Source organism: Planococcus citri, chromosome 1, assembly GCF_950023065.1.
Source record: "Planococcus citri chromosome 1, ihPlaCitr1.1, whole genome shotgun sequence".
NCBI lineage: Eukaryota > Metazoa > Arthropoda > Insecta > Hemiptera > Pseudococcidae > Planococcus > Planococcus citri.
Window position 1 is genome coordinate 44655871 of NC_088677.1, and position 26939 is coordinate 44682809.

Below are 26939 nucleotides of genomic sequence, written 5' to 3' on the forward strand. Positions count from 1 at the left end.
GTATGCGTAAAAAAATTGTAAATGCATGCGCCAGGTATACCTATACCTTTGATCAGTAAGCAATGCATCTCATGATGGTTATCTCTCTCCCCCTCTTTGACGAGGAAATTTCTTATTTCGACAACTTCCTCGCGAAATATTCAACTAAACACACGTGTATATGTAGTATGCATTAAGATTTTACGTATACCTTATCTACTTACAGCAACCAAAATAGTATTTAATTTAGACGTGTTGGAAATTAGTCAACTAAGTAACTAGAATTTTTCAAGGTCCTATCATTTAAAGCGCAAATTCTATCTCCACCATTTCAATATCACCCAAGAACGAAAAACCAACCCACATCAATTTTCAAACATACCCATTCATTTCTAATACCGAAGTGTGGCATTAAACACATTCCTAGTTACCTGAGGCTGAACAAAATTCACTCGAATAACAATAATAATAATCCAGTTCATTAGAAAATATATATCTAGAGTTCTCGACTCAATTATACCTACGTATTTACATTTTGTAGCCTAGTAGAGCCGATCTGCATCACTATAGGACAATGCATAAATACAACCCGTTACACAACGTAGCCATAGTCAAATACCACTCACACCTTCGATCACACGACCTTGCCCTCGTGTGTCGGGCTTTTAGTCTAGTGTGTAGCCTAACATACAGTTAAATTTAATCGCTTGTTCTTTCGCAAAATTATGTCTTTTTTATCGCTACCTATATCACGACGACGACGTCTAATTTTGACATTAGGTACTTGGGTACGGAAGGCAGAGTTCAGACGCGTGCACCGCACCGCGAGCGCCACCATCTGACGTAATGAAATAAAATGTAATCACAAATAAAACCAATTACGAGGCTAGTAAACAGAGTTTTCTTTCGCTATTGTCTTAAGCATGGAAGTTTTAATTGATAGGATAGCGTTTCATTATATACGAAGAAACCTGCGTATGTTGCAACATTGCTCTAGATTTACCAATACGTTCAAAAAAGCACACATACAACAACAACGACAGAGTCCGACAAGTAACGGGGTACCAGGTAAACATAACCTAAAGCGTAGGAGAACCGATAGTACAGATTTGATATCACAAGTAGCGTGTGGTGCCTTAAAATGGGAAGTACCTACCATTGATAATAATGATAGTGAAAAATAACAACGGTGCAAAAATCAAAGCAGACATGCATGCGTGGGTACTAGATACAACTTCAGCGCGCAAACTGCACGAATCAAACGTGACTTCAGTCTATCTAATCCGGCACAATAAACCATATTAAATGGTGCGGCGCGAGTGAGATTCGAATTTATTATAGTAATACCTCGATGAGTACGAAAAAAATGCGAAATTTTTGAAAAAAAAAAAACATCGCTCCCGGATCATTTCTTCGGTTACGTAACTTTTTACGTGGACGATTCCTACGCAGGTATGTACAAAATGGAATCAAACCACGTTTATCAATCGTTTCAATATACGTTCTTATTCGCGAGCTGTTTTTACAATTACAGTCATTTAAATACACACGGACTATATTGAGCCTACTTCGTTTTTACTTCACTTACACCTACTTGAAGAATCTGCATTTGCGGTGACCGAGATCCATTTCTGAGAAAGGGTTTCTCTCAATCAGATAAACATAAGGTACTTATAATTCTGAACATGGGTGGTGATTTAGGGAGGAAGGGTCAAGTTGTTTTTTACGAGTGACTTTTTTCATTTGCAATTTTATAGATTTAAAAAAATTGGAAGTCGACAACTCCAAAAGGTACGTTAGTAGTAGTCATCGAATAACATGTCTAATTTGAATTTCCTTGGTCATGAGGGAAGGGTTCCAGCGATGACACGTAGCTGGTTCAAGGAAGAGCGAAGGGGGAAAATTGATGAAACTCCTAAACGGTATACAGTATTCTTCAAATGCGTATACGCCAAGTTTTAACCCCTCTACCCAGAACGCTACGCTTTTCAAAGTAGAAAAACGAGGATTTGGAATAATTATTTTCTTCAAATTTGTATACCTAAACAACTAGTTTTTGGACATATAATGCATTTTTCCCCCGATTGATTTACCTATATTTTGACTTTTCAAAACGCCATTTACGTAATATGTAGGAATTTTCCTTCAAGGTTAATGCCAATCAAACCCTTTCAATCCAACGTTAAACGAGGCCTAATTCACAAGGCTTGACTGAGAAGTTATTTGAAACAAATTTAGAGCATTGTTAGTTTAAATATAAAAAAATTGCATCGTATGATCCAGTAAATTGGGGCAAATGGAGGTGCTTATTTTTTTTTTAATTTCAAAAATAGTCTACTTCTGTAAAAATTTACTAGAAATTTCCTTTCACGTTCTGAAAAGACAGTAGACCTCCTCTCCACAAACTACGTATCACGATTTCGATTTTCGGGATTTTTGAAAAAGTGTTTTATGTGACTTATCTAAATGGGCTGAAACTGCGCGAGAATAAATTCAAATATTTTGACTGAAAATTTTTTGAGCTTTTACAAAAAAAGGATGTTCTACTCGAAATGGGGTCGCGATCTTTCGTGATTTTTTGAAAACACGTCATATTGTGACCTCTTGAAATGGGTTGAAATTTGCTTTTCTCTAGCAAATTGAAATTACCCTAGAAATTGCTCGCGATCAACTTCGGCGGCCGAAAACTTAACGTTAGGTATCACAGAAGTTCACCGGTAACATGCTTTTTTAGCAATAAGGAAATATATCAGCGTAATCGAAGTTGTAAAAGTTCCCTTCTAATCACTAGAAGGTTCAGTAAAAGGATATTTTCATCTTCACAACACAGTGGACCTGAGTTTTAGACATTCTGACACCCTCTCCCTTCGTTTTTTTCAACACAGAAAATTACGGCAACGCTTCTAAAAATAATTAAAATTTCACTTTTCGCCGCTACAAGCTCCATTTTTGGATCAATCTTCACTCACCAATAGTTCAGCATTGGCGCCCTTCAATTTAAAGCATTTCCGGCGCCTTATGCATCTCTTTTCAAATATCCACGAATCCCCTCAGGTGCCAATGTACAATTTTTTTCTTCTTTAAATAGGTAATTTCACATTATAAAAACCAGTTTTGCAACCACCCGTGTTGTCGTGCGCGCCAAGTATACAAGTCGAAGAAGAAAAAACAATACAATGTTATTATCATTGAAGAGGGCGCGCGCTGAGAAGATACTCATCTTTTATGCAGCATTTTATAAAACCAGATTTGCAAACATAATACGCGTATCAGTCAAACAAATCACTTTCTCCGGGTTTCAATGATACATGAGGTTTATAGTTTAACGGCGCGTGCCAAATTAGTGGTTCTCAAAAATTAAAAAGGCATCGTAATTAAAAGCGTAATTTTTTTCTCACTAGCAAATATGTATATTAATTACCAGTCGGTCTGATTTTAATGTGACAGTATCGCATCAATCGATCGCGTCACGGAAGCGAGACATGATATTTTACACCTTTAAACATACCTACATTTTTACTCTTTTATTCCTCCATCCATCTTATTCAAGGACATCGCATCGCGTAACACACCGAAAACCTTCTCTGCTATTTTCTCACTCAGCTATTTAATTGATCAACGTCTTCACGCTCTTTTCCACCTTAATTTTTTTTTTTAGTAGTTTTTTACCTTTTTTTCTCTCACCCGATGAAATGGCGACATAAAAGGACACCAGTTCGGTGATTTGATATAATGAAGTCAACGATCCGCAGCGATGACTTTTCTGAGAATTTTTTTAAAACGATGTTTTTGAAAAATTTATTGAATGTGTCTCTGGTCAAGTCGATTCGAAAAGTTCATCGCAACTAATCCAGTTTCTCATTTACATAAAATAAAATTATTCCATTGTTATCCTGATTCTTGTGTTACGAGTAAGAAAATCTTTAAATGGTGTGACAACCTACGACATATGGTCTTGACACTGAAAGTAGGCTAAATTTTGACAATTTCTTTAGACACGATATCGTTTGAAACTCGAGTACACAATGAACTTTTTTAAGTATCAGATGTCAACTTGTATCCATTTGTTTTCAACAATACAGATTCACGATTATGTCGCGCTGTCGATCGCATTCATTTCACAGCGGGTCAACCAAGTGCACTTGACTTTTGAATTCATTTTTAAATGCTTCCTCTTATAGTAATCTGGTTTATTTTCATTTTCAACCCATTTATGGCTACGAAGAGAGAATTTTTTCTTCGTCGAAACGTAGGTAGAACCGATAATTTACAAACGTTGCCCAGATAAATACCTAGGAAAAAACCTCGTAAATCGCGAGCACCCGCTCTGTCGATACGTAATCGTGTTCAAATGTTTACAGTCACTTTTACTCTACATATCTCTACATATTGCCCAATCAAAAAAGCTTACCACTATGGCTCATTATTCAAGCGACTTTGTTGAAACAATAATTCTTTTATGCATTTTCATAATAGATAGAACGCGTTTCAACTACCAGCATAATACACATGCAAATTCAAATACACTAGATATACGGAATACTAATCAATACCAACAGATAAATCCTAATAACTTATACACCGCGAAAAACAAAAAAGTGACAAAACTTTCCCATTTGCAAGTTGTTCGGTAATTGTTCTTTCGTGCCGATGAAAAATTTTACACAAAGATCGTGTAAAAAAGCGAAAGTTATTTACCAAACTGATTATCGGTTTTATTATTATTGCTCAACTAACCCATATTTTTGTCATCTGAGTAAATTTACTGGTTACTTAACTCAGATTATACTCATTTTTTGGAGTAAAAAGAAAAAAACAAAAACAAAAAAAATAGAGAAGGAAAGAAAATTCCCCCAACTGTGCCTCGAATTGTATAGGTGGAAAATGGGATACCGTGACATTTCCAAGGATACAAGTTTTAAAAAATTTTCACACGACGCAATGTCGTCAGAGCAGATGGAATAAACAGAAAAAAAAAGAAGAATCAATAATTAGATTCGCCTTCTACACGTCTAAAAAAACAATAATGAATAGCATGTACCATTGTACCAACTACTAACATAACAAAAACATATTCGAGTATTATACAGTGTGACAGAAAAGTCCGAACTACGAGTAGTTAAAATGACATCTAAATAGAAAAATTTAACGACGTGTGGATTTTTGATGATGTAAATTTCCAAAATTAATTAATAATACATATGTACTTTGTTTGAGCCTCTTACAATACACGGAATACGCCAAAAAATCACAAAAAAATTGATTGTTTTGTTTCAAAAAAATGAGTACTCAACTCTCAAATTCACAATTTCTCAATCAAGTCAGTAAGTAGCAATTTCTGAGAAAATGAAAGGACAACTGAAGAGAGGGCATTATTCTGAGCAACATTCTTTACCAACAGAATTAAAAGATCAATCATACTTCCGTCAAACATAATTAGGTTTTTGAAAAAGTTTGCAACTGAATTGAAATTTAATTAGCGCAAAAAATTAAAACCCTTTTGAAGCGTCCTCCACTGTCTCTTTGTTTTTTTCAAAATGGTGAGTTGAGAAACTGAAAAATAAAATCCAAAAAACGAATTTAATGATTTGAAATTAGCAAAAATCGATGTGTCATTCCACATTTTTATTTTTCGGACCTGAAAGGCGAAACGGTATCTGAAAAAAGAGCGCTAATTCGAAATCAATGCTTTCAAATTGATAACAATCAATATTCCATTTCACTTTTGGAATCCTGTCCGAAATTGGAGGTACCTACTTATTGAATTACTTATCCACTGTCTTCAAAACACCGCAAAAATATTTACTTCAAAGCTCAATCAATCTTTGAAAGAAAATTATGGGGTTCCTCCCGCTTTCCCTACACACTGGAAAATTGACACGAAAATGATCACAGTCATTTTAGACCGTCGAAAGGAACTCGTCATTTTATAAATGAGTAAGTTTGTCAATTCACAAAAACGAAATTTGAACTTTTGCGCAGCAAAAAATTTGAAGTTTTCAAAGAATTTGTTTTCAGCTGCCTCTTTCTCCCTTTTAAAAAATCAAAATAATGAACCATGTAAATGTAAAAAGATAGTTTCTAATTACTTCGACAAAAAAATCGAATGGAGAACACAAGGGTATGAAATTTTGAACTCTTCTCCTTAAACTATAGTAAACCATTTTCAATTTAAGAAACAAATACTCTTCAAAATCTGTTTCTTCTAAAACCATAAAATGACTCACCTACACCATACACCATGCACGTCTAATTTCTTTATAAATAATTCCAGAGTCAAAAATTTGAACTCACCTGAAACAAAAAAAAAAAATACAAAGTGGATTAGTTAATTCCTACTCAACATCATATAAAGCGTTCTATAACAGATAGGTATGGAATAATACGCCAGTGTATAATGGATTTCTGACCCTTAAATGTACATAGAATTATTTTTCAAAGTTACCTAGGTACTTAAAATTGTAGTTAGATTGAATGCGAGTGTGTCACATAGCAGAACTTCAAAATAGGAGTCCCCAAAACTTTTTACCCCCTGTATTTTCGTCCAATATTAAAAATCAATTCGCTATGATAAATTTGAATTATCGAAATGATGAGCGCTAAAAAAATATTGATAGAATTTTTTTTGTGGCGCATTTAAAGATTTGATGTTTTGGCAACGTCCAAAATTGAAGGCGCTATACAGCCCTTCAAATTTATAATCCATCATAGCTTTTTTAATTTTGAATTTGAACTAGGTAGAATTGAAACAAAAAAAAACCTTTTTTATGATCTTTCCAAAGTTCTGCAACACGACGCAGACACGTTGATACAATTTGAAATTTATACCTACAGCCTAGAAACCACTATCAAGTCGAATTTAAACTTTCATATCTTCAAGATTACACTTTTCTCGATGCAACATTCAATTTTTAGTATCAATACGTCATATTAGCAATGTTCATCATGAGAAATGCACGCAATATTACAAGTAAAACTTATCAATACCTAACAGGATTTTAGAAACATACTGTACTGGAGGTATATACAAGAAAAATGTAAAAATACTTGATATAAAAAAATAAAGAAAGAAAAAACATAGAAAAGCATGATAATTGCGCTCAAATTTGTAATAAACTAAATTAAACGGTAAAAAAACGATTTTAATAACTTCTTGAGACTATGTGATCATCTCCAACCGAGACATTATGCATTATTAAACGGTCATACAATTTTAATATACGAACAAATCAACTTAGTACACGCCGTACGGAATCTTATAAAGTGAGAAAATTAACTACGTAAATAAAACACCCGCGACGACGATTCGCGTGAAAATTAATAAATAAAACGAAGAAGTGAACAAAAAAAAAACGGTAGCGCGGAAAAATAAATTAATTTCCTTCCTTTTCTTACGTCGTCGTTCGTCGGTCGCGATTACGCACTTATTAATCGCGAAAATATTACATTATTTTACGTGCTCGGCGTTTAGTTACGCTTTACCAATTTCCATCGTGTTTCCTAAATACGAGGAAACGGCAAAATTAAGTCGTACCTAGAGAATGAAAAGAAAAAGAATTCAATAAATGAGACAATTAATAAATCTTTTTTTTTAAGCGTAGCCCTTAATAATAGGTATATGGTACAGCAATACGAGTAATGCACCAGTAGCCAATTTAACCTAATAAAATGAACGTTTGTTTTATCTGTTCGTAGATGGTATCAGCATCGGAAGGAATGATCTACTACTGTACAGTGTTCCTAACGGCGCTGGTATTTCTAACCGAAGCGAGTGCCATAACCACCAACTACGAAAAATCACCAGCTCAAAACAATAAAACCAACGAATCACACGAAATATCGCCTCACCGTACCAAACTCACGCCAGCCAGAGGTCGAAGTAGTCTATCCAAGAATCAAAATCAAGACCGAGTCAATCCGCTAGTACTGAGCAAGCTGAAATCGACTCAGAAAATCGAACCCATCACCGACGTTAAATTAGAACCGGAACTTCTGGTTCCGAAAAATTCGGGAGGCGAAAATGACATCAAAGATAAAGGCGGAGGTAACACCGACGACGACGACAAAACGCTTTCCGAACAAGTAGCAGATGGGAAATACGGTCTGATACAGCACGAGATATTTACTGAGAAACCGCAACGTCCGGGCATCATAAGCTACGACATCAATCCGGAGGTTCCCAAGGACAGCGTTAATAATCTCGGCGGTCTAGAGCCAGAAGATATTTGGCTAGCGGAAAACCACCTGTTGGTGCTGGCCGGTGGAGGTTTCAATACTGGTATGCAAACGCAATGGAAACCTATCGATAACTACATCGCACCTAAACGTCCCGTTAAACTTTCCGTTAATCCCAAAGTTCCACCTCCGTTTCCGGTACAGCTCAGCGAAAACGGACCTATCGAATTTCTTAAACCAATGAATGGCGTTGGCGGTGCTCCTGGTCTATCTTTCGTACCATTTTTCAATCCTTTGTCTACACCGTTAGCTGGTATAGGTGGCAATAAAACGCAATCCTTTCCTCAACCTTTGTACGGTAAACTCCCCAATTTCGCTCAATACGGCCCGCCTGGAGTACCACAACTCAAACCAGGATCTTTTCCACCAGCGCAGCCTCCTTCATTGGCTAAACCTCCTCCTGGATCAGAATTCATACCTCCTTATCTCGGTAGCAATATCACGGATGCTATAGACGAAGACGATCCATCGTTATACTATCCTCCACCTTATGATTTCTTCTATCCGGTCGACAACTCATCTAAGGTACCTCCGGGTCCGTTGGTGCCTGGTATTGTGTTACCTCCTCCTCCAGACTTCTTTACTCTGCTCACCAATAAAACTGCAAAATCCCAAAACTTTCCCGCCACTAGACCCAAACCACTGTACAAACCAACCTACCCATATAAATCAGCCAAGCAACTCACCTACCCTCAATTCAACGACGAAGATTTGGCTCCCAAAGTCAAACCAGTTCCATCAACTGAAAAACCCAAAGAGCAAACTACTTTCATCAATTACGACGATATCATCAACGAGGTAACCTACCCAGACGCTAAACACGATAAAATAACATACTCCGATATAAAAGTGAATAAAGTTGGTACTGATGAGATCGATGACTGGATACCTATTCCGGCTCCCAAACCTTTCTACATCACCGGTGCGAGGAAACCATCTCAGAATACTTTGCTGGTAATGATGGATCCTCCATACGCAGGACGTGCACCAAAAACTGGTTACGCTTACGATAGACCAGGAAATCCGTTGAAAATCGTCACCATTGATCAATCGAAAATCGAACCAACTACCAAGAGAACGAAAATCAAATTTTCCAATTATCTAGATCGGTTCCCATCTGATGAAGAGTTCCGTTCGACGACACCAGTAACTCCGTTGGTGCCAACAGCCAGGAGACCTCCAAAAACAGAATATTACACATCCACTTCAGCACCACCAGCTGCTTCGGTATTCAATACACCGGGACATACAGCCGGAGTTGATACGATAAAGGCGACTTATTACTTCTACGAAGAGCCAGAATTTCCCAAGACTAAAACGCCAGCCATTACCAATACTGGCTACACGAGTCAACCGTTCAGCACAACGACTCCTTTACCAATCAAAAACTACAACAACGATTTTAATTCTAACGCAGCGGCGGTCGCAGCAATAAAATCCGAACTCCCCGAAAAACCTCAATTGCAGGTAGTAAATCACGAATCAAAACGTAAACCTATTACGCCGATGATACCGATCTACTATTTAGCTGAATTGGAAAACATTGTAGATCTCATTAAACCGATGAATTTACCATATCAAAGCAATAAAAATGCTTATTACACGACTACCTCAAAACCAACATACTCAGTGGGTAAACCGAACTACGATAGGCCAACACCTCGACCTATATTCGAGTACAGCTACGTAGCATCTGACTACAGCGGACCCACCAATCAGCTAGCTCAATCAACTCCGCAACCATACCAGGATCCGTATCCTTCGCATTTCAACTACAATCCATATTATCCTCAACAGCCATATCAACCGATCTACAACCCTATCGACTACTCGAAACCAATTCAGACGACAATCGCACCCTTACTCAACTCCATATTCAGCGATAAACCGCTATTCTCCTCAAATGGTGCTCAGTACCAATTCCCTCAACATGGTCAAAAAGCAACCAACGATTACGATTCTTTCGATCGTCCATGGGTACCGAATACACAATACAGTCAACTTAGCTACCCAACGGACAATCCTTACTACGCGTTCTTCACCAAAGAAGAGGAAGACCTTATCGACGAAAATACCAAGAAATACTTCACTATATTTGGCCAAAAAATCAGAAACGTCGATTCGACGACGCCGATACCAATACAAACGGCGTCGTCGACTACGACAACTCGATGGAATCACGATCGGGATCGGGATCGAGATCGTGGTCGCGATCGCGATCGTCAGAGCACCGTTAAGTACTCGAAGCCAAGTACGCAAGCTAGTCAACCTATTACATCTAATTATCTAAACAGGCCCAACAACTACGGTCTAAATTACTACACCTCCACTGTGCCTTACACACCCGAATACACGACCGTAAAATCGCGTTATCAACATCCGAACAGCGTTAGCAGTACCTCCACCGCCGCCGCTGTCGCATCGACGACCTCCCATCAAACCAACGTCGGCGCACCGGCAGAATCTCAAAAATTACCCATATCGCTCGAAGGTGATACATTAGTCAATTACGTAACTCCTCTGGCTCAAGATCCGGACGCCGAGTACATAACGCCTAAACTTTCAAAGCAACATATACGTCCTATTGTCGTCGAAGATCTACCACCAGATGTCAATGAACGTTTGAAAAATCTAATGAATTCGCCCAAATACTTGGACAGGTTCAAACCCAAACAAGTCATTCCCAGCAGCTCTACTAATCGATATAGATATCTTTTAATCGATGATCAACGACAACAGCAACAACAAGAACAACACGAAACCAATAACGATAAAGACCCTTACGAAAATTTCGATTACCAACAACCCTATCAAAATACCGAGCTAACCCAAAGTTCGACTCCGATATCGCTCGAAAGCGACATCTTAGTTAATTATCAAGGTTCCAAGTTGCCCATTAATCCAAACGCTGAGTACATTGATTCTCCCTCATCGACTCAAAAGCTTCGCGAGAAAGAAGACGAAAGTTACCCAATTGGTGACCAATCGTCTCAAAAACCTAAATCAATCTCTTTACATAACGATATCCTAGTCAACTACCAAAATAAAGAGCAGCTTACCATTAATCCGGAAGCTGAATATATAGACACCAACGACAACGAAAAAACTACCTCGAACAATGCCGCCGCTGCTGCTGCTGCCGGTGCTACCAACACCAATAACGCTGTCTCGTACAAATACCCCGCAGTGGAGCACGGTCACTTTTATTTTCTCACGCCTCAAGAAACGCATTTAACACAACTCGAAAACGAAAGTTATAATTTTCAGTCGGACGTTGAAAAACCTGGCGGCTATTTCAAAAGAAAACCGCGAAAAGATCAAAGTATCGAAAATACAACCGTCAAGAGCCGGTAAATAAAATGTAAAAATATAGTTTTGCCCCTGTCCCCCTTAGCCCTTCTTTTTTCTCTTGTATATATTGTTTCCTATATTTTATTTATATGTATGTGTTTGTAATGTACGTGTGCGAGTATGTGTCATTTATTTTAAAATATTTGGCGACAAGTATTTTTATCAATAGGTACAATGTCTCCAATTGTGATCATAATATTTAATTACGTTTCTTTTTTCTTTTTTTATTAAAAATACTTATGTTAAGCTATTAATTTACACAATTTTGTTATTACTCAGTTTAATTTATTTTCTTTTTTTTTTTTTCGTGTTTATTTTGTATAAGTGGAGTCGTTGATGAACTATTTTGAAAATTTTTGTGTTTTTTTTTTCGTTTTTCAATTTTATTATAATTACATAAATTTATGCATGTACCTACATTGAGGACTCCACTTATCGCAGAGGTATTTATTTTTCTAACGATTATTATTCGATTGGATTTTTTTTCAAAATCAAAAGAAAAAAATTACCATTGATTTGATATATTTCTTAATTCTTATCATGCATGTACAGTGGATGTATCTATTAAGCCTGCCTACGATTATTAGAACTTTGACGGAAGATGCATCTATGTACTATCCATCTACTATGTAGTTCCTGAAAATGAAGTTACAAACAGGTAATCGCAAAATATTCGTATTCTCGTTCACTTTCCAAGTCTGCACTAAATACATATACGCTTAAAGCAGTACCTAACCTAAAATATCGTGAAAACATCCTGATGAATCGCTTAGCGTAAAACAATCCAAATCATACCAATCGTTACAAATTTGAAATTAGTTCCGGTTTTGTTCATCAACACTACATATAGTACAGGGTGTTTTGTAGGTGACCTACCTCCTTCCACCAGGTAAGTAGACAACATATGCTGAGCACAACTACGTATGTTTGCCGACCTTTTGAATTGAAGGGGCAAACTGATGCTCGATTGAAAAATTTTTTTTTTCAATGTTGGTTGGAAACTTTAACCTGCATTGAGTCGAGAACCATGATAGGTAGAGACTTGCACTTTGCGCCATCAAATAGAAAATTTATCTAGAATTTTTCTATGCGGATGACCATTATCGTAGTTGATCAGGGAGGGTCATGCAAAACAGAATATCCGTAAAAACGTGTTCAAAAATTGATGATTTTTACCATTTTTCTAGAATTTCTCAAAAACTTTTCCTCTTCACATATCATTTTTATTATTGTTTCTTAAAGAAAAAAGTTTGATCTTTTTAATGGCGCTACGCGCATCTCCCTATCTTGATTGGTTAAAAAGTGACAAGAGTTTGAATTATGGAAAACGAGAGCAGAAAAAATACAAAAAAATTTGTTTTCAATGTTGGTTGGAAACTTTAACCTGCTGTGAGTAGAGAACCATGATAGGTAGAGACTTGCACTTTGTGCCATTGAATAGCAAATTTTGTCAAGAATTTTTCCATGTGGCGGATCACTATGGTAGTTGATCAGGAAGGGTCATGCAAAACAAAATATCCGGAAAAACGTTTTCAAAAATTGATGATTTTTACCATTTTTCTAGAATTTCTCAAAAACTTTTCGTTCTTATACCTAATTATTATTATTTATTCTCCGAGAGAAAACCCCAATCTTTTCAATGCCTTAAAGTTTGCAACAAATATTAAAAACAAATTTTTTTGTATTTTTTTGCTCTCGTTTTCCATAATTCAAACTCTTGGCACTTTTTAACTAATCAAGATAGGGAGATGCGCGTAGCGCCATTAAAAAGATCAAACTTTTTTCTTTAAGAAACAATAATAAAAATGATATGTGAAGAGGAAAAGTTTTTGAGAAATTCTAGAAAAATGGTAAAAATCATCAATTTTTGAACACGTTTTTACGGATATTCTGTTTTGCATGACCCTCCCTGATCAACTACGATAATGGTCATCCACATAGAAAAATTCTAGATAAAATTTGCTATTTAATGGCGCAAAGTGCAAGTCTCTACCTATCATGGTTCTCGACTCAATGCAGGTTAAAGTTTCCAACCAACATTGAAAAAAAAAATTTTTCAATCGAGCATCAGTTTGCCCCTTCAATTCAAAAGGTCGGCAAACATACGTAGTTGTGCTCAGTATATGTTGCCTACTTACCTGGTGGAGGGAGGTAGGTCACCTACGAAACACCCTGTATAAAAAATTGGACATTTTACGATTCAAATAATTATTTGAATTTTAGTGACGAAAATTTTTTTAAAATCATTCATTCAGTTCTTTGAAGATTTTAAATGAAATTATATTTTAGTGCGAGGAAAAATCAAATAAAGATATTTTCATTTTCATTTTATAACTAACTTGATAATATGAAAAACTTTCCATAGTGTGTATGCTTAATAACTCGTGAAAAAAAATTGGTGAGAATACTTACGATACCTACGAGTAAATTATGATAAAAAATATCTAGGGATACGTAATTCGCAATAGAAAATTTCGATTTTCTCCGTTTACAAATTACGTAGTAAGCATATTCGAAGACTTTTTTTAAAATTATTTTTTAAGATTCTGTAATAATGTAACGTTTTCCTATTTTTTTCTTTCTTTCTGTAAATAAATTTATAATTTATTGAATAACTTTCGTTTGTTTTACAAAAAGACGAAAACACAACTGCAAGGTATTGACTATTGTCATCACAGGAAATGACATGGTTCATGGTTGCGCTTTGTAACGCGAATAATTATTAAATTATTGTATGCACTAGTTGAGCATTTTTATAGCTATTTCTCATTCCACTGCAATCATGCATTGGGGTAAAACCGTCGCAGTTTCATTTTTGCTTCCGATAAAAATATTCTTAATACGTATCAAAATTAAATTTCAGAAAAAAATTCGTAAGAAATGTTCAATATACAAAATGTTAGAGAGACCAGACTCTTCATTTCCTCCCATGTAGCTGTACTCGTAAACACTGAAATTATCGATTTCCAACAACGAAAGTCATGAAATATTTGAACATTTCCTAACAAGTAAGTACCTAGACCTACCTATTTCATTCAGTTGTCTTACCATCATCAGCTTAAACATAATTATTTCAATGTATGAGGGCGCTAGTAGGGAAAGGCGAGGGAGGGATTAGATAACTCTTCAAGGACAATGACACTAGATCAAGTTGAATATACAAAATCTCAAAAACAAATTCTCATTTTTTTTCTAGTTACAGGTACATCTACATTATACAAGTAATTGTAAAAAAAGCTATATCTAAAAAGGGCGATAAAGTAAGAGAAAAGCAGGAGTAGATGCTACTTTAAAATCTGATTAAAAATTTTCCTTATCATTTCAATACGAGTAGTTGTGTATGTACTAGAAAATGGTGGGTTCTAGGTATAGTCAAGTTCAGATCATCCTGCCAACTCATAACCGCAAAAAATGAACTAATTATCCAACAGTTCGAAACGATGTGTTTTATTGGCCGAAGTTTTGCAAAATTCACCGTAGGACAAAAAAAAATACAGATTCCTTTTGATAAAAATTTTAAAAAACTATTAGATACGTATATACTTTGTTTCAATTTTCAACTCTATTGAAAAAATTGGGCCCGTTCCCAGTGTTAATAAAGATCTAAGTAGACATTTCTTTTTCAATATAATATATGTACCAAAAAGATATCACTAAATTGAATAGCCTAGGCACGTACAAGTAAGTACGTATAGGTATGTACCTATAATTATCTACCAAAATTTTAAGATCAAGAAATACGTTTCCTCGAGTTCTTATTTTTAAAGACCTGAAGGGGGTTTCAAGATGTTGTTTTCTCAAACATTTTTGAAGGAATCTTCTTTTCAGTTCTGCATATTTTTCGGACTCAACTCAAAGGTTTATTTCCAAGATATTCTTCATCATTTCCAACAATGAAAAATGAATTTCGAATCTCGTTATCTCTCCCGTTAATACACTTATTTTTAGCTTCAAATCTCCTCCTACTCATCTCACGTACAAAAACCGAAAAAATTACACATTACAGACACACAGAACGATTTCTAGGGCATTCGAAAATACGTGAGAATTTCCAGCCACAACAATGAAAACTGTCCGAAGAAAACGAAAACGAAAAAGCCTCAACAAATTATTCTTTTCTAATCCAATGTCTTATTATTTTCATCGAAATGAAGAAATTAGCCATCTGAGAATTTCGCAGATGTGTACGTATTAACTATGTATAACCGCCGTAGATAAACAATGTATAACAAGTACTCTCATTAGTCGATAAAAATTGAAACAATTACGCGTCACCCGTATAGTCATAGGCAGGCGAGGAGAAAATTACACCACGTACTAAGTTAAAATTTAGGTTGATGATATCATCGTGAAATTCACACTTTTCGTAGAGAATTATTCACGCGTCCGGTAAAAATTATCGTTTTTACGAGGACATAGGTATACGATAAGTACCTACATAGCAATTTACTTGGTAAATAGATCTTCCACAAACACACCCCCGATAAAGATTTGTGAGCTGATCTTTCTAAACCACGTATAGCTTTTTACAATTACGTTTGGATTTCAACACACTCATACTACCTACATAAAAGAGAACACATCCTGAAAACTAATTACCAATTGATAATAGCAACATTTCAAAATAACCGTACCGCTTTTAGAGACAGATAAAAAATGATAATTACCATACTCAACTTTTATTTAAATACCACACCACGGTATCGTTTACAACTTTCATTTACTCCATACAATTCAGAAATCTTTCTCTCGCGTGAGTTGAATCGGCGCGGCGCAATCCAAAAAAGGTCCCCGCGAATCCAGATCTATTTGCAATTTCACAACATACATATGAGCCTCGTACGTAAACGTATGCTTAAGAAAGTCCACGGTGTACAGAAACAGATACACCTACATCCCTCATTCGAATCACACATAGGATAGGCCACACGAGCATCAACTACACAGTAATACGATCAATCAAATTCTCTCTTAACCCTTCGTCGTACACATTAAGAATACTTTTATTCTATCAGAAGAACAAATCTCGCACCCGCGTACACGACTATTGCGATGGAATGAGAAAAAAAAATGAGACAACATCGCCGCTACTGTATACACCTCAAATACGCATACGTATATACTTCGAGTGTAACGACAAATAAATAAGAAAACAGGAGTACATTATTGGCCGGCGAGCTTGCGAAGAAATTTATTCAAACAAATCCAGCGCAGGCGCGCCCGATTTAAGAATAAAAAGATCGTGTGTAACATTTCGCCCGAGGCCGGTTCACTCGCTAATCGCGCACAAATAATTTCATTAACTGGTTTTTTTTTAAACTTCAAAACTAGAGCACTTTTTTCCTTTCCTTTTCTAATAAAGTTTCCTGTACGCTGATAATCGGTTGGACGGCGCGAGGCGAGTCGTACGTCGTGTGCTCCCATACAAGGTGTCCCAGTTCCACTCGATAAGCTAGAGGAGCATGATGGTGCTCATGATAACAACTAACGAAAAAGTTTCGATGAACGCGTGGGTAAGGATGTTCAGTAGAATTTTTCAGCTTTCAAATTTACGTCTTTTTAATGGCAATAAATACGTATTTCCTAGTTTAAAAATTCGTCAAAAATTGAATCGTGATTTCAAAATTGTGATGAAATCCCTTCAAAATGAACGAATCTTTAGAAAAACCACAACAATCAATCTAAAATCAAAAAATATCTAAAAATCATTAGGATTCATTACACAAAAAGCCACCATAAATCTTGAAAAAAGTTGTCCAGATACTCGCTCAAAATGGCCAAAAAAATCATCAAGATGGAAATAATCATCGAAAAAAATAATCGAGAAAAATCTATATAGTCCTGCAATCGAAAACGCTTCCGCACACATTCAAAAGTTCATTAGAAAATCTATAAAAATCGCAAGTGAATATATTCAAATCTCAAAATCTTCAAGAGATTGTACAAAACTGGAAAACTGGTGCGAATTTTTCAAATTAAAAATTTTTTAAAATGTAATTTTTCCCTCCCATAAATGGTGGAAAACGCATGACTTTCAGACAGGTGAACCCTTAATTTTCTATTAATCGAAACTTTTTATTCGAGCCAATCTGCATGCTCTTTAATTAGCGCATCTTTCAATTTTGATCCAAGACACCTCAATCAGTTTTATCAGTTTCTAAACCAAATCTAGAAGCTGAATTTGAAATCCCACCGACTGAGGAGGTCTTTCTGAACCACAACATAGATTCGCGCTGTTTCCCACAACTTACTCGTGTTTTCTTACTTCACCACATCCGTGAATTGATATATCGTTAAAGTTTCGTATTTTTAACGAAACTGAAAGTCATTTGGTACTTTAACATGCACCTAATGAAAAAAACAATGCCCATCAAGTGTCTACAGCTCTTCGTGTTTTGAAATTGAACATTTTTTTACACAAATCTTTCACTTCGTACCATGGGAAGTTGCGCTCAAGTTTACATTTTTACTTTCAAAGGAACCAGTAATTTTCCTTTCATAAATCTCATTCTTTTACACTCGATCCAACCCAGGTAAAATGTTATCAAGACACCCTGTATACTAAACGGTAAGCATGACTTTGAGGCTGGAAGCAGTTAACGGAGCAACGTAGATATTGCGGCAGTCAGTCGCGTCGGTCGCGCCGCACCATCATTTACAAATACAAGGACATCGGTGAGCAGAGGCAAAGCACTTTTGTCCATACCAATATTTATAAAACGCGTTGCGGCTCTCCGAGTAGGTAGGTATCTGCAACTCTGCCAGCAGCGTGTCCTGACCTACACCGATCATTAGGGCCGTATAGGTTTCCAAATCGAATAAAGCAAATCGTGCGCGACCACCTACCATCGTAGCATACCACCGAGACGAGTAACCTGGCCAAATACTGCGCTCAAAATTGAAAACTCGACAAAATTGTCAAGTTGTTTTAGAAAAAAAAGTGTAATTTAAAAACGTGCCCCGAATGCAGACAGCGTGCTGCACTGTGCCGGCCAATTTGTACACGCGAATACGATCAAATTAAAAATACACGATTCACTACCGCGCGCCACCGTCATCGTGTACCAGCAGCGGACAAGCTGACCACCAATTTGACAAGGTCTCCCGCAACAAACGAATTAGTTCGATCGTGATCGCCGCTTCGATTGATTATAGATTACGCGGTCAAATGTTTTCTCAAAATCAAATGTCATTTTTCGTGTAGGTACCTTGAAATTTTGAACTACTGAACTAGTTCAGTCGACGGGGGGTAAGACTCTATCATGATTACTAAGAAGACCTTTTTTTCACAACCAAATTGCCCAAAACAGAGCCTTAATCGACATGCTAGGACGTGGAAGCTGTAGGTGTATCTTGTGTTATCGCAACCCTTCTCTCTTTCTTCAACCACATCACCATGCGATACAGAAAAAAATCTCAAATAGGTGTGGGAATGGATCGCCACATATTCTGATTCATTACATTTATTACGTCACCTATATCAAAAGCAAACACAGAATTTCAAAAATTGGAATTATCGACTTCTCCTTTCAAATTTTTCTGACTTACGACACGTAATACAAAGAAAATCGGAAAACGAGGGAGATGGTAAAAATATGTACAATTTCCGCTTTCTGATTTGTTGATTAGAAGCAACCTATTCCACAAAATGTACATTTATGTACTTCGAAAAAATTCCTTCAATAGAAAATTTCAAGATTTTCCACCCAAAAATCACTGTAACGACTGGATTCATACATCGGGTCGCATCTCCTGATTTCCACCAACGTGACATTCGGTTACGTAATCTTGAAATTGATGAATTATTCGTAATTTGTTACCCGGGGTACCGTTTGCAATACCGCTATTTTAAATTACCCTCGGCGCGGCGCCTTTCGCCTAAACGCCTCAATCTTGATCGATACTCGCAAAATTCGACCAATTATTCCACCAAAGATGAGAACATTTCTCTAACAATTAATACTCTACTTTTCGATGGCATCATCGCATCGACGCGCCCAAACCATACGTAATTCGATAACGTCATTAATAAGCCACCAAAACAGAACAAAACCGGTAAGGAAGAAGAAAATCATACCTTATCGGAAATCTGAGTAACTAACAAGGCATCCTCTCTCGCCACTTCATTCGACTCGCACCAATTAATTTCTCAACCAACAGCAAATTCGTTTCCTTCGATAATCACACAATCGTATAAAAATGTAACAGGTAAGCTTATATTCTAAAATTATTGGTTATGTGTAAACAAATATAAGATATACGAATCCATATAATAATAATACGTCTCAACAACCATAACTGCATCCTACCATCATCAGGTACTTATCACCCGACCAGAATAGATTACGTGAATTACAATTTTCCTCTACTTCTTTTAGTTTGCTCACTGGTGTATGTAATAAAATGTACGCGGATTTTATGAAAATAGGTATAGCACATTCTTTCGAATAGGTAGATTCCTGCTTTAATTATTTCATAAAATGCTATTGTAATACAGCAGTGAAAGTATCAGTAAAAATATATACCTATGTTTTAACATTCTGAAAAATTAAATTGGTCGATAATAATTTTAACAAATTGATATTTACTCGTATATTGCATCGTCCGATTTACATTTCCTGTTCAATTCTCGCACAGATAGAAATTTTGTGTTCAACAAAGTAATGCGTTCAGTTCTAAGAGAAGATGGGATACGATTATTTGGTTTCTTTTCGATTTTCGAAGTTTGAATGGGGCTTAGAGTAAGCTGAAAGTCAAGCATAGATTCGAAAACAATTTCATAAAATGTATCATATTTTTCAGAACATGAATTTGAAATCTAGACGTAAAAAGAGCAAAGAATGGATGGGCACAAAACTCTGAAATGCGATTCAAGAAAACTACGAACGTTAGAACTTTCATAAATTGGTATTTCAATTTGACTGGAGGCTCTGGTCACGTTAAATTCTACCATTGATTCGTAACCACGAGTATACCGCGAGTCATAAGATTTTCATTTCCGATTGAAGAAGAAAAAAAAAAAACCAGGATAAATCTTCTGTTGAAAGAAATAAAGAGTTCCAACAATGGATTTGATACTCCTTCAACAAATCCAGTAGGCAAATCTTTCACCACATACTTGAATCTTTTTATTTTCCGACGAAAACTTGAATTAAAAATTTTTCCATTATAAAATAGACAAATATGGAAAGATCTCGAAGTTGTTAATTTGCATCTGCATCTGAAACATTGACTTTAATTTTTCTGTCTTCATACGCGAAGTAAGTAATTTCTCTTTAATTTTTCGGAAAAAGTGTAGCAGACAATTACCGACAACGTACAAAGCAACGGTCATTTAACTAATTAAAAATACTGCCTACACCAATCACGCATCCCTGCAAATAAATTTCTTCGTAGGAATACGTAACAAATTTAAAAATCGTTTTACTAATACACTTCCATTTACAGCGGTAACTACCAAAAGTGTCCGCTCGTTAGTGAACGCTACTCCAGACGTGTGGCGGTAATTAACATCAAAAACCTATGAAATTAACCCGAATAAATCATTCTAGTCACTTGATGCGCAGCTTATCGTATGACTCCATGCCGACGATGACATTAGAATCTTATATACTGTGACGCCTACAACAAGTTTACTTGATCGTTATGCAAAAACGAATGCAAAATGAAAATTCTCTTCGTTATTTTAAACATTTCTAGTTTCAACTAACAAATTAATATTATTTTAAATTATCGTTAATGCTTTTAGAATTTAGCCGCGTATTTTTCCATTGTGATAACCTACAATTCGATTATACATAGATGTAACTAATGAAGTTTAGAATTCTCACAATAAATATCAATTGCGCAAAATAAACAAAACCTGATATAATTTTAGTTCCCGAGGTCGGCGAGGTCAAGAAAATCAATTGTCCTATTAAAAAAGTATCATAGCAAAAGTGACAATTTTTTCCCTAATATACCATGCGTCCCAGGTAAAAACGAAAAATTACAATCAACTTCGTTAATACCATAATTTCAATTTTCAACTATTGAAGTACGAAACACGATAGAGTAACATTATTCGCGCAAACCAACTACGAGTATTGATGAAATAAAACATATCATTAAACTCAACAAATATGTTCACATTCCGGTTTTGTTTATTTCATGCATCATGCGCGATTCTCAATGCCAAATATAAGTTTGTACGAAATTGAACCAAATTGTGAAACATAATATTGGCATAAATGCTAAAATTTCAATTCGTCGAGCTATTTTATTACCAAGAAAATGAGAAAATTTAATGGCTAACCTGTATTCAACTGCTGTTGAGTATCGATGTCTGAAAGAGGTCTATCGTATAAACGGAGATAAACTTGGATGGCGCATTGTGCAGCTCTAAAGTAGAATGGATGAGATCTCAAAACGTCTTCTAATCTAAGCAGTCCAACGTACGATCTTAACGTCATTTTACGCATGCAGTAGGTATGGAAATCAAACTGATCTTCGATTATCTCAGAAAAATGCTGAAAGAATAATACAACGGTTTAGTGCACAGAGAACAAAAATTTGGTGATTATCGAGGACCTTATTTCGTCAATGTTCAATAGAAAAACATACTCTATCAATTTCATGGCATTTTTTCAGGGCTTCACCCCATTTTTCCAATCTTTGGTAAGCCAACGCACATTCCGTTTGAAACCAAATGCACTGCATTTCATTTAAATTCTCCATTGCCGACACACCTTCCTACAATTCGAGAAAAAACACAACTGTAAGTGAAGTACATCAACCGAAATACAAAACATTGCGTTAATTGGCTTATTCATACCCTGGTAAATTTAGAACATATTTCTTCTGCTTCTTTTAGAAGATTCGCCCTCAACATATACTTAGCACACTTATAATTAATGTAACGATCAGCAGTATCCAACGCTTGAGCTTCGTCCATCCATTTATAGGCTTCATTGACATCACCAGCATGCTATAAAAGCAGAATCACATTAATAAACTTCTTTAAGTTTTAAAATAGCAAATTGAAATGGAGTTACTTTATAAATTTGTCCTTTAACGATGAATAATTCGATAAGCGTAGGTGTATGGCTAACAGCAGCATCGATGAATTCTAGAGCTTTCGTCGTATCTTTTAGGAAATCGTAATGTTGCGCCATGTAATAGTAAACCCAAAGTATAGCGGAAGCAGGTTGTTTTTCTTCATTAACTGTAGAAGAAAAAAAACAGTCAATACGAACCAAATAGAGCCATTTTGTTCTTTAAAAAACAATTTACTTTTTAAACTAAAACATCCTATGCTCTTCAATGCAACGAGGTAAGACTGCAATAAATCTTCTATAATTTTTACTTTTTCTTTATCTTTGTACAGTGACTTTAAATCGACGAATAACGGCGGCACTCCTTTATGGAAGCCTTTTCTCATGTAGTCATCAACCTCATTTCGAAAAGTATCACCTGTAATGCAAGACATTTTCATCGATTTAGATGCTTACTTCGGTGATTCTATCATAAATTTTTCACCATAATGTAACATTACCAGTAACATAGTTCAACGCCATTCTTCTAGGCATTAAGGCTCTTGGAAATTTTATTCTATACCGGCAAGCCATGTCGTACTTTTCTTGATCGGTAGTGAGTTTCTCGGCATCGTGAAGTTTGCAATAATAATCAATATTTTCGGGATTACGCTCTAGTAATTTATTAAATTCATTCAAAGCTTCGTTGTGCATTCCTAATTTTAGGTATAAGCTTCCTGCAAAAATAAAAACATCGATATTGATGTGTGTAGCAAAAGAAACGGTAAAAATTTATTCTAGAAATCACATTGCTGCATTTTTGCGAATTAATCATGCGTGATTTCAAATAGACCAAATTAATAGCAATAATTACCAAACGTTTCTTGAATGGTAACTTTATCATAAATTTGATCTTTATTTGTTTGTAGATGTTTCAGAGCTTCTTCATACGCTCCAGATTCTTGAATTACCATATTTTGGTAAAGTAAAAATTCGCTGTGTTCGAAATCATAACCAGACTAAAAACAAAAGCAAAATCTAGATTAGGAGTTTTCTATTTCGCAATGGAATTGAAAAAAATAGCAACTTACTGAAGGAACTTGTGTTTTCCTAAACGTTTCTAAGATATTTAAAGCAGTTTCATAATCGTTCAGTAAATGGTACGCCATTGCGAAACCAATCCATGAAACTCTTTGCGTAGGTCTCAACATAAACAAATGGTAACGCGTATCCTAAACATCGAAAAAAATATTTACCAACTTTGGTCATTAAAATTCCAAAATGACAAATTTCGATGACTTACTCGATATCCTTCTAGATCTCTCATTTGTACTTGTAGTAAAGATAAATCTCGCAAAATTTGTATATTATCCTTTTCCCACTTAAGAGCATTTCTGTAACATTTGATTGCTTCATCATATTTTTTATCTGAACGCTGTAACAGCCCATACACATGCCAACAGACGTGTGATTTTAAATCGTTGCGAAGACCTCGACGAACATATTCGTAGGCTTCTTCTTTACGACCAAGGCAGTTCAGGGTTAATCCTTTCATTGCAAGAGTTTCTGTAAAGAAATTAATTGATTAATTATAACGAATTTAAAGAACATTATAATAATGAATATTACTTTGTACCTCCATGCTCTGCGTATTTTGGATTTGAAAGAATTTGTTTGGCGAATTTTAAACCATTTTTATATTGTTTGTGTTCATAACACCTCTGAAAAAATACAATTTCATACAATGTTCAAATGATCACAAATACGATAACTACAGTGGATCAGTAACAAAAACGAAGAAGAAACGCTAAAATTAGAAAAAAAAAACGAAGAAGGATTGAAATCAAAAGGAAATCAGATATGAAAGAATAGTGGTGGTGGTGTAGAACCGTGTTCTTTTTCTTAGCGTCAGAGTTTGAGGAACTCCTGAGACCTGTACGAATAAAATATACATTGAACAACATCGTAAAAGTTGTCATAAAAGCATTATTAAACGCAGCTGAAGTTGACTGACTCTGAGAAATTAAACTCGTGTATTTTTCTAGAACCGAGGAAAAGTGATCGTTGAAAACAATAAAACTGAAGTATGATTGAAAGGTTGAAACTTACCAGTATTCGTTTGAATAGAGAGTTCTCTTTCGGAGGCAGAGGATTGCTCGAAGGCATCTTTATTCTTTTTCACCGAAATGATGGAATTATTAATAAATTTATTCGCTGAAAAATGCAATTATTTGCAGCAAACCGCGTGATAATACGAATTACAATCAACCGCACCATTGAAACACACATGATTTCAAATCACATTACAAACCAGGATGTAACTTTAGTTCTACTGAAAATCGGTAGTCTCGCTAAAAACGACTGCGAACTGCAAAAAATTTTTTTTGCAAAGATTTTGATTTGAATAATATATTGAAAAATGAAAATGAAATAAATAAATAAATAATATAAATAAAATAATTTGTTATTTCCATTTTCAATAAAATTTTAAATTTCAAATTTTCAATTACTTAGTTCCTAACTATTAAGTTCCTATCCTTATTCTTTTTAGTTTTTTGGAAGGTCATAACGTCCTAGTGAAAATGTGATGAGAGTAATCTCAATTCTCAACTCAAGGAGAATTAAATTCTCTACAATTTTGTCAACATGAAATTTTTGTAGGACGCTCTGTTTTCGAACCACATGTCCGCAAAGTTGAGCCTATTCTCAGTCCTGACTTACCATGGACTTACCCCTAATTGGGGTAAGTCCGAATACTTTATATTTTATTCCACTGTGAAAGCTTTTGTGTCATTATCAATCGCGCTCAAATTTTTACCATATAAGTAAAGAACCCTTATGGGAACCTACATAATAAATTTGATTTTGAGCCATATTGGTTCATTTGTAGGAGAGTAACAGCTGGTCAAGGTCAAAGTTGAAATTGTGAAAAACCCATTTGGATATTACCCCGGCGCACCTTATATTGGTTAATGAATATTGGGATCACATCACAATGTTTTGTGTACCGCCCTCACCACCTCAACATTTCACAAGGCTTAATATGAGGGATTAGAACGGACTTGATAATGCTATAAAAAGTAAAAAATAAAAATAAATTTACATAGGCAGGTACTTTCAGACTTATTCAAATTTTCTTCATCGACTTCATTGTTATTGAAAACGCAGAGAAAAAATGATGTGTTGTATGCTTTTGAAATTTTGAAATTGAAGTTCTTTTGTGTGTACCTGACTACCCACCTATACATACACATTGCAATTTGCATTGCAGTGTGAAAAGATAGGTACTGTCAAAGCCCCTAATTTCGGACACTTTTTTGATGGTTTTCAAAAATTGCTTCAATCAAAGTAAGCAATTCAGTGGTATGTTCGATGTTCATCATTATGTTCTCGTAGAATATCACCAGGAGAACTGGTTTTGAGCATCAATGTTACACATTTTAAACGATTTTGTCCATTTTATGCGAATTAGAGAATGTCCGAAATAAGATTCATAGGTACCCTAATTTCGGACACTTTCTTTTTTTTACAACAAAAAAGAAAAATGATGAGATGTAGTGAAATTATTTTCACTAAAAAACACTCTCCAGCAGATCGGAGCTCCAGTAGGTACGAATGTTTGAAATGAGAAAAACTCCGATTTTTTGACGAATTGGCCGAATAATATTGTATTGTAAATTAGGTTTTTCAGTATTGATAAATATTATGCCAGTGATACTGAATTTTTTGTTATCAATCATATAAAATGTATTTTAAAAATATCAAATTATAGTTTGAAATGTTTCATTAATTCATTATTTTGGTCATAGTTAGGATTAAATCATAAATGACAATAAATAAGTAGTAGCAAATTAGCAATTAGCATTTTATTCAATAGCAAACCGAGTGTCCGAAATAAGAACCCAAAACGTTGATTTTTACAGTTTTTTGAATGTTTTCCAACAATAGTAAATGGTAAAATAAACGGAATATTTTTTTTCCTCATCGAGAGTCACTTTGTGATAATTTAGGACCATTTTCTTTGCTATCGAAATGTTTGACTCGGTTCTGTAGGTAGATAACTTTTTCTTGGGACTTTAATGTGTGGCATTTAGAAAAATCCCGCGAATGGTCAAGCGAATGGTATAAGATGAAAACGTTTGCATCAGGAGACTGCCCTGCCCATGATCCAACCAAGCTTTCAGAAAGAAAACGTGCTCACTTTTACTTCCATGTAAGTATTATTTTATATCAGAAAAATTGAAAAAACTGTTGGTGTCCGAATACGAAATTAATTACCCACCCTGTCCGAAATTAGGGGCTTCAAGTGCATAGATGCTGTAGGTATGAACTATGAATTACTGAAATGCGCTCGGCTCCGAG

General features: G+C 35.4%; 2 protein-coding genes across 2 annotated transcripts in view; one reads left to right on the forward strand and one right to left on the reverse strand.

The window, feature by feature from the left end:
• Positions 1 to 12525, forward strand: part of LOC135832191 (uncharacterized) — a 28302-nt gene extending 15777 nt beyond the window's left edge. The window contains exon 2 of the mRNA XM_065345288.1: positions 7675 to 12525. Within this exon, the coding sequence (XP_065201360.1) occupies positions 7675 to 11568 (3894 nt within the window). The 3' untranslated portion in view covers positions 11569 to 12525. The remainder of the gene's footprint in view (positions 1 to 7674) is intronic.
• Positions 1 to 24864, reverse strand: part of Naa15-16 (N-alpha-acetyltransferase 15/16) — an 82631-nt gene extending 57767 nt beyond the window's left edge. The window contains exons 1-11 of the mRNA XM_065345289.1: positions 24687 to 24864; positions 24214 to 24298; positions 23881 to 24143; positions 23669 to 23809; positions 23452 to 23596; positions 23099 to 23314; positions 22837 to 23016; positions 22599 to 22768; positions 22379 to 22531; positions 22168 to 22296; positions 21860 to 22073 (exon numbers count right to left, since the gene is read on the reverse strand). Of these exons, the coding sequence (XP_065201361.1) occupies positions 21860 to 22073; positions 22168 to 22296; positions 22379 to 22531; positions 22599 to 22768; positions 22837 to 23016; positions 23099 to 23314; positions 23452 to 23596; positions 23669 to 23809; positions 23881 to 24143; positions 24214 to 24298; positions 24687 to 24743 (1753 nt within the window). The 5' untranslated portion in view covers positions 24744 to 24864. The remainder of the gene's footprint in view (positions 1 to 21859; positions 22074 to 22167; positions 22297 to 22378; positions 22532 to 22598; positions 22769 to 22836; positions 23017 to 23098; positions 23315 to 23451; positions 23597 to 23668; positions 23810 to 23880; positions 24144 to 24213; positions 24299 to 24686) is intronic.
• Positions 24865 to 26939: the final 2075 nt, after the last annotated feature.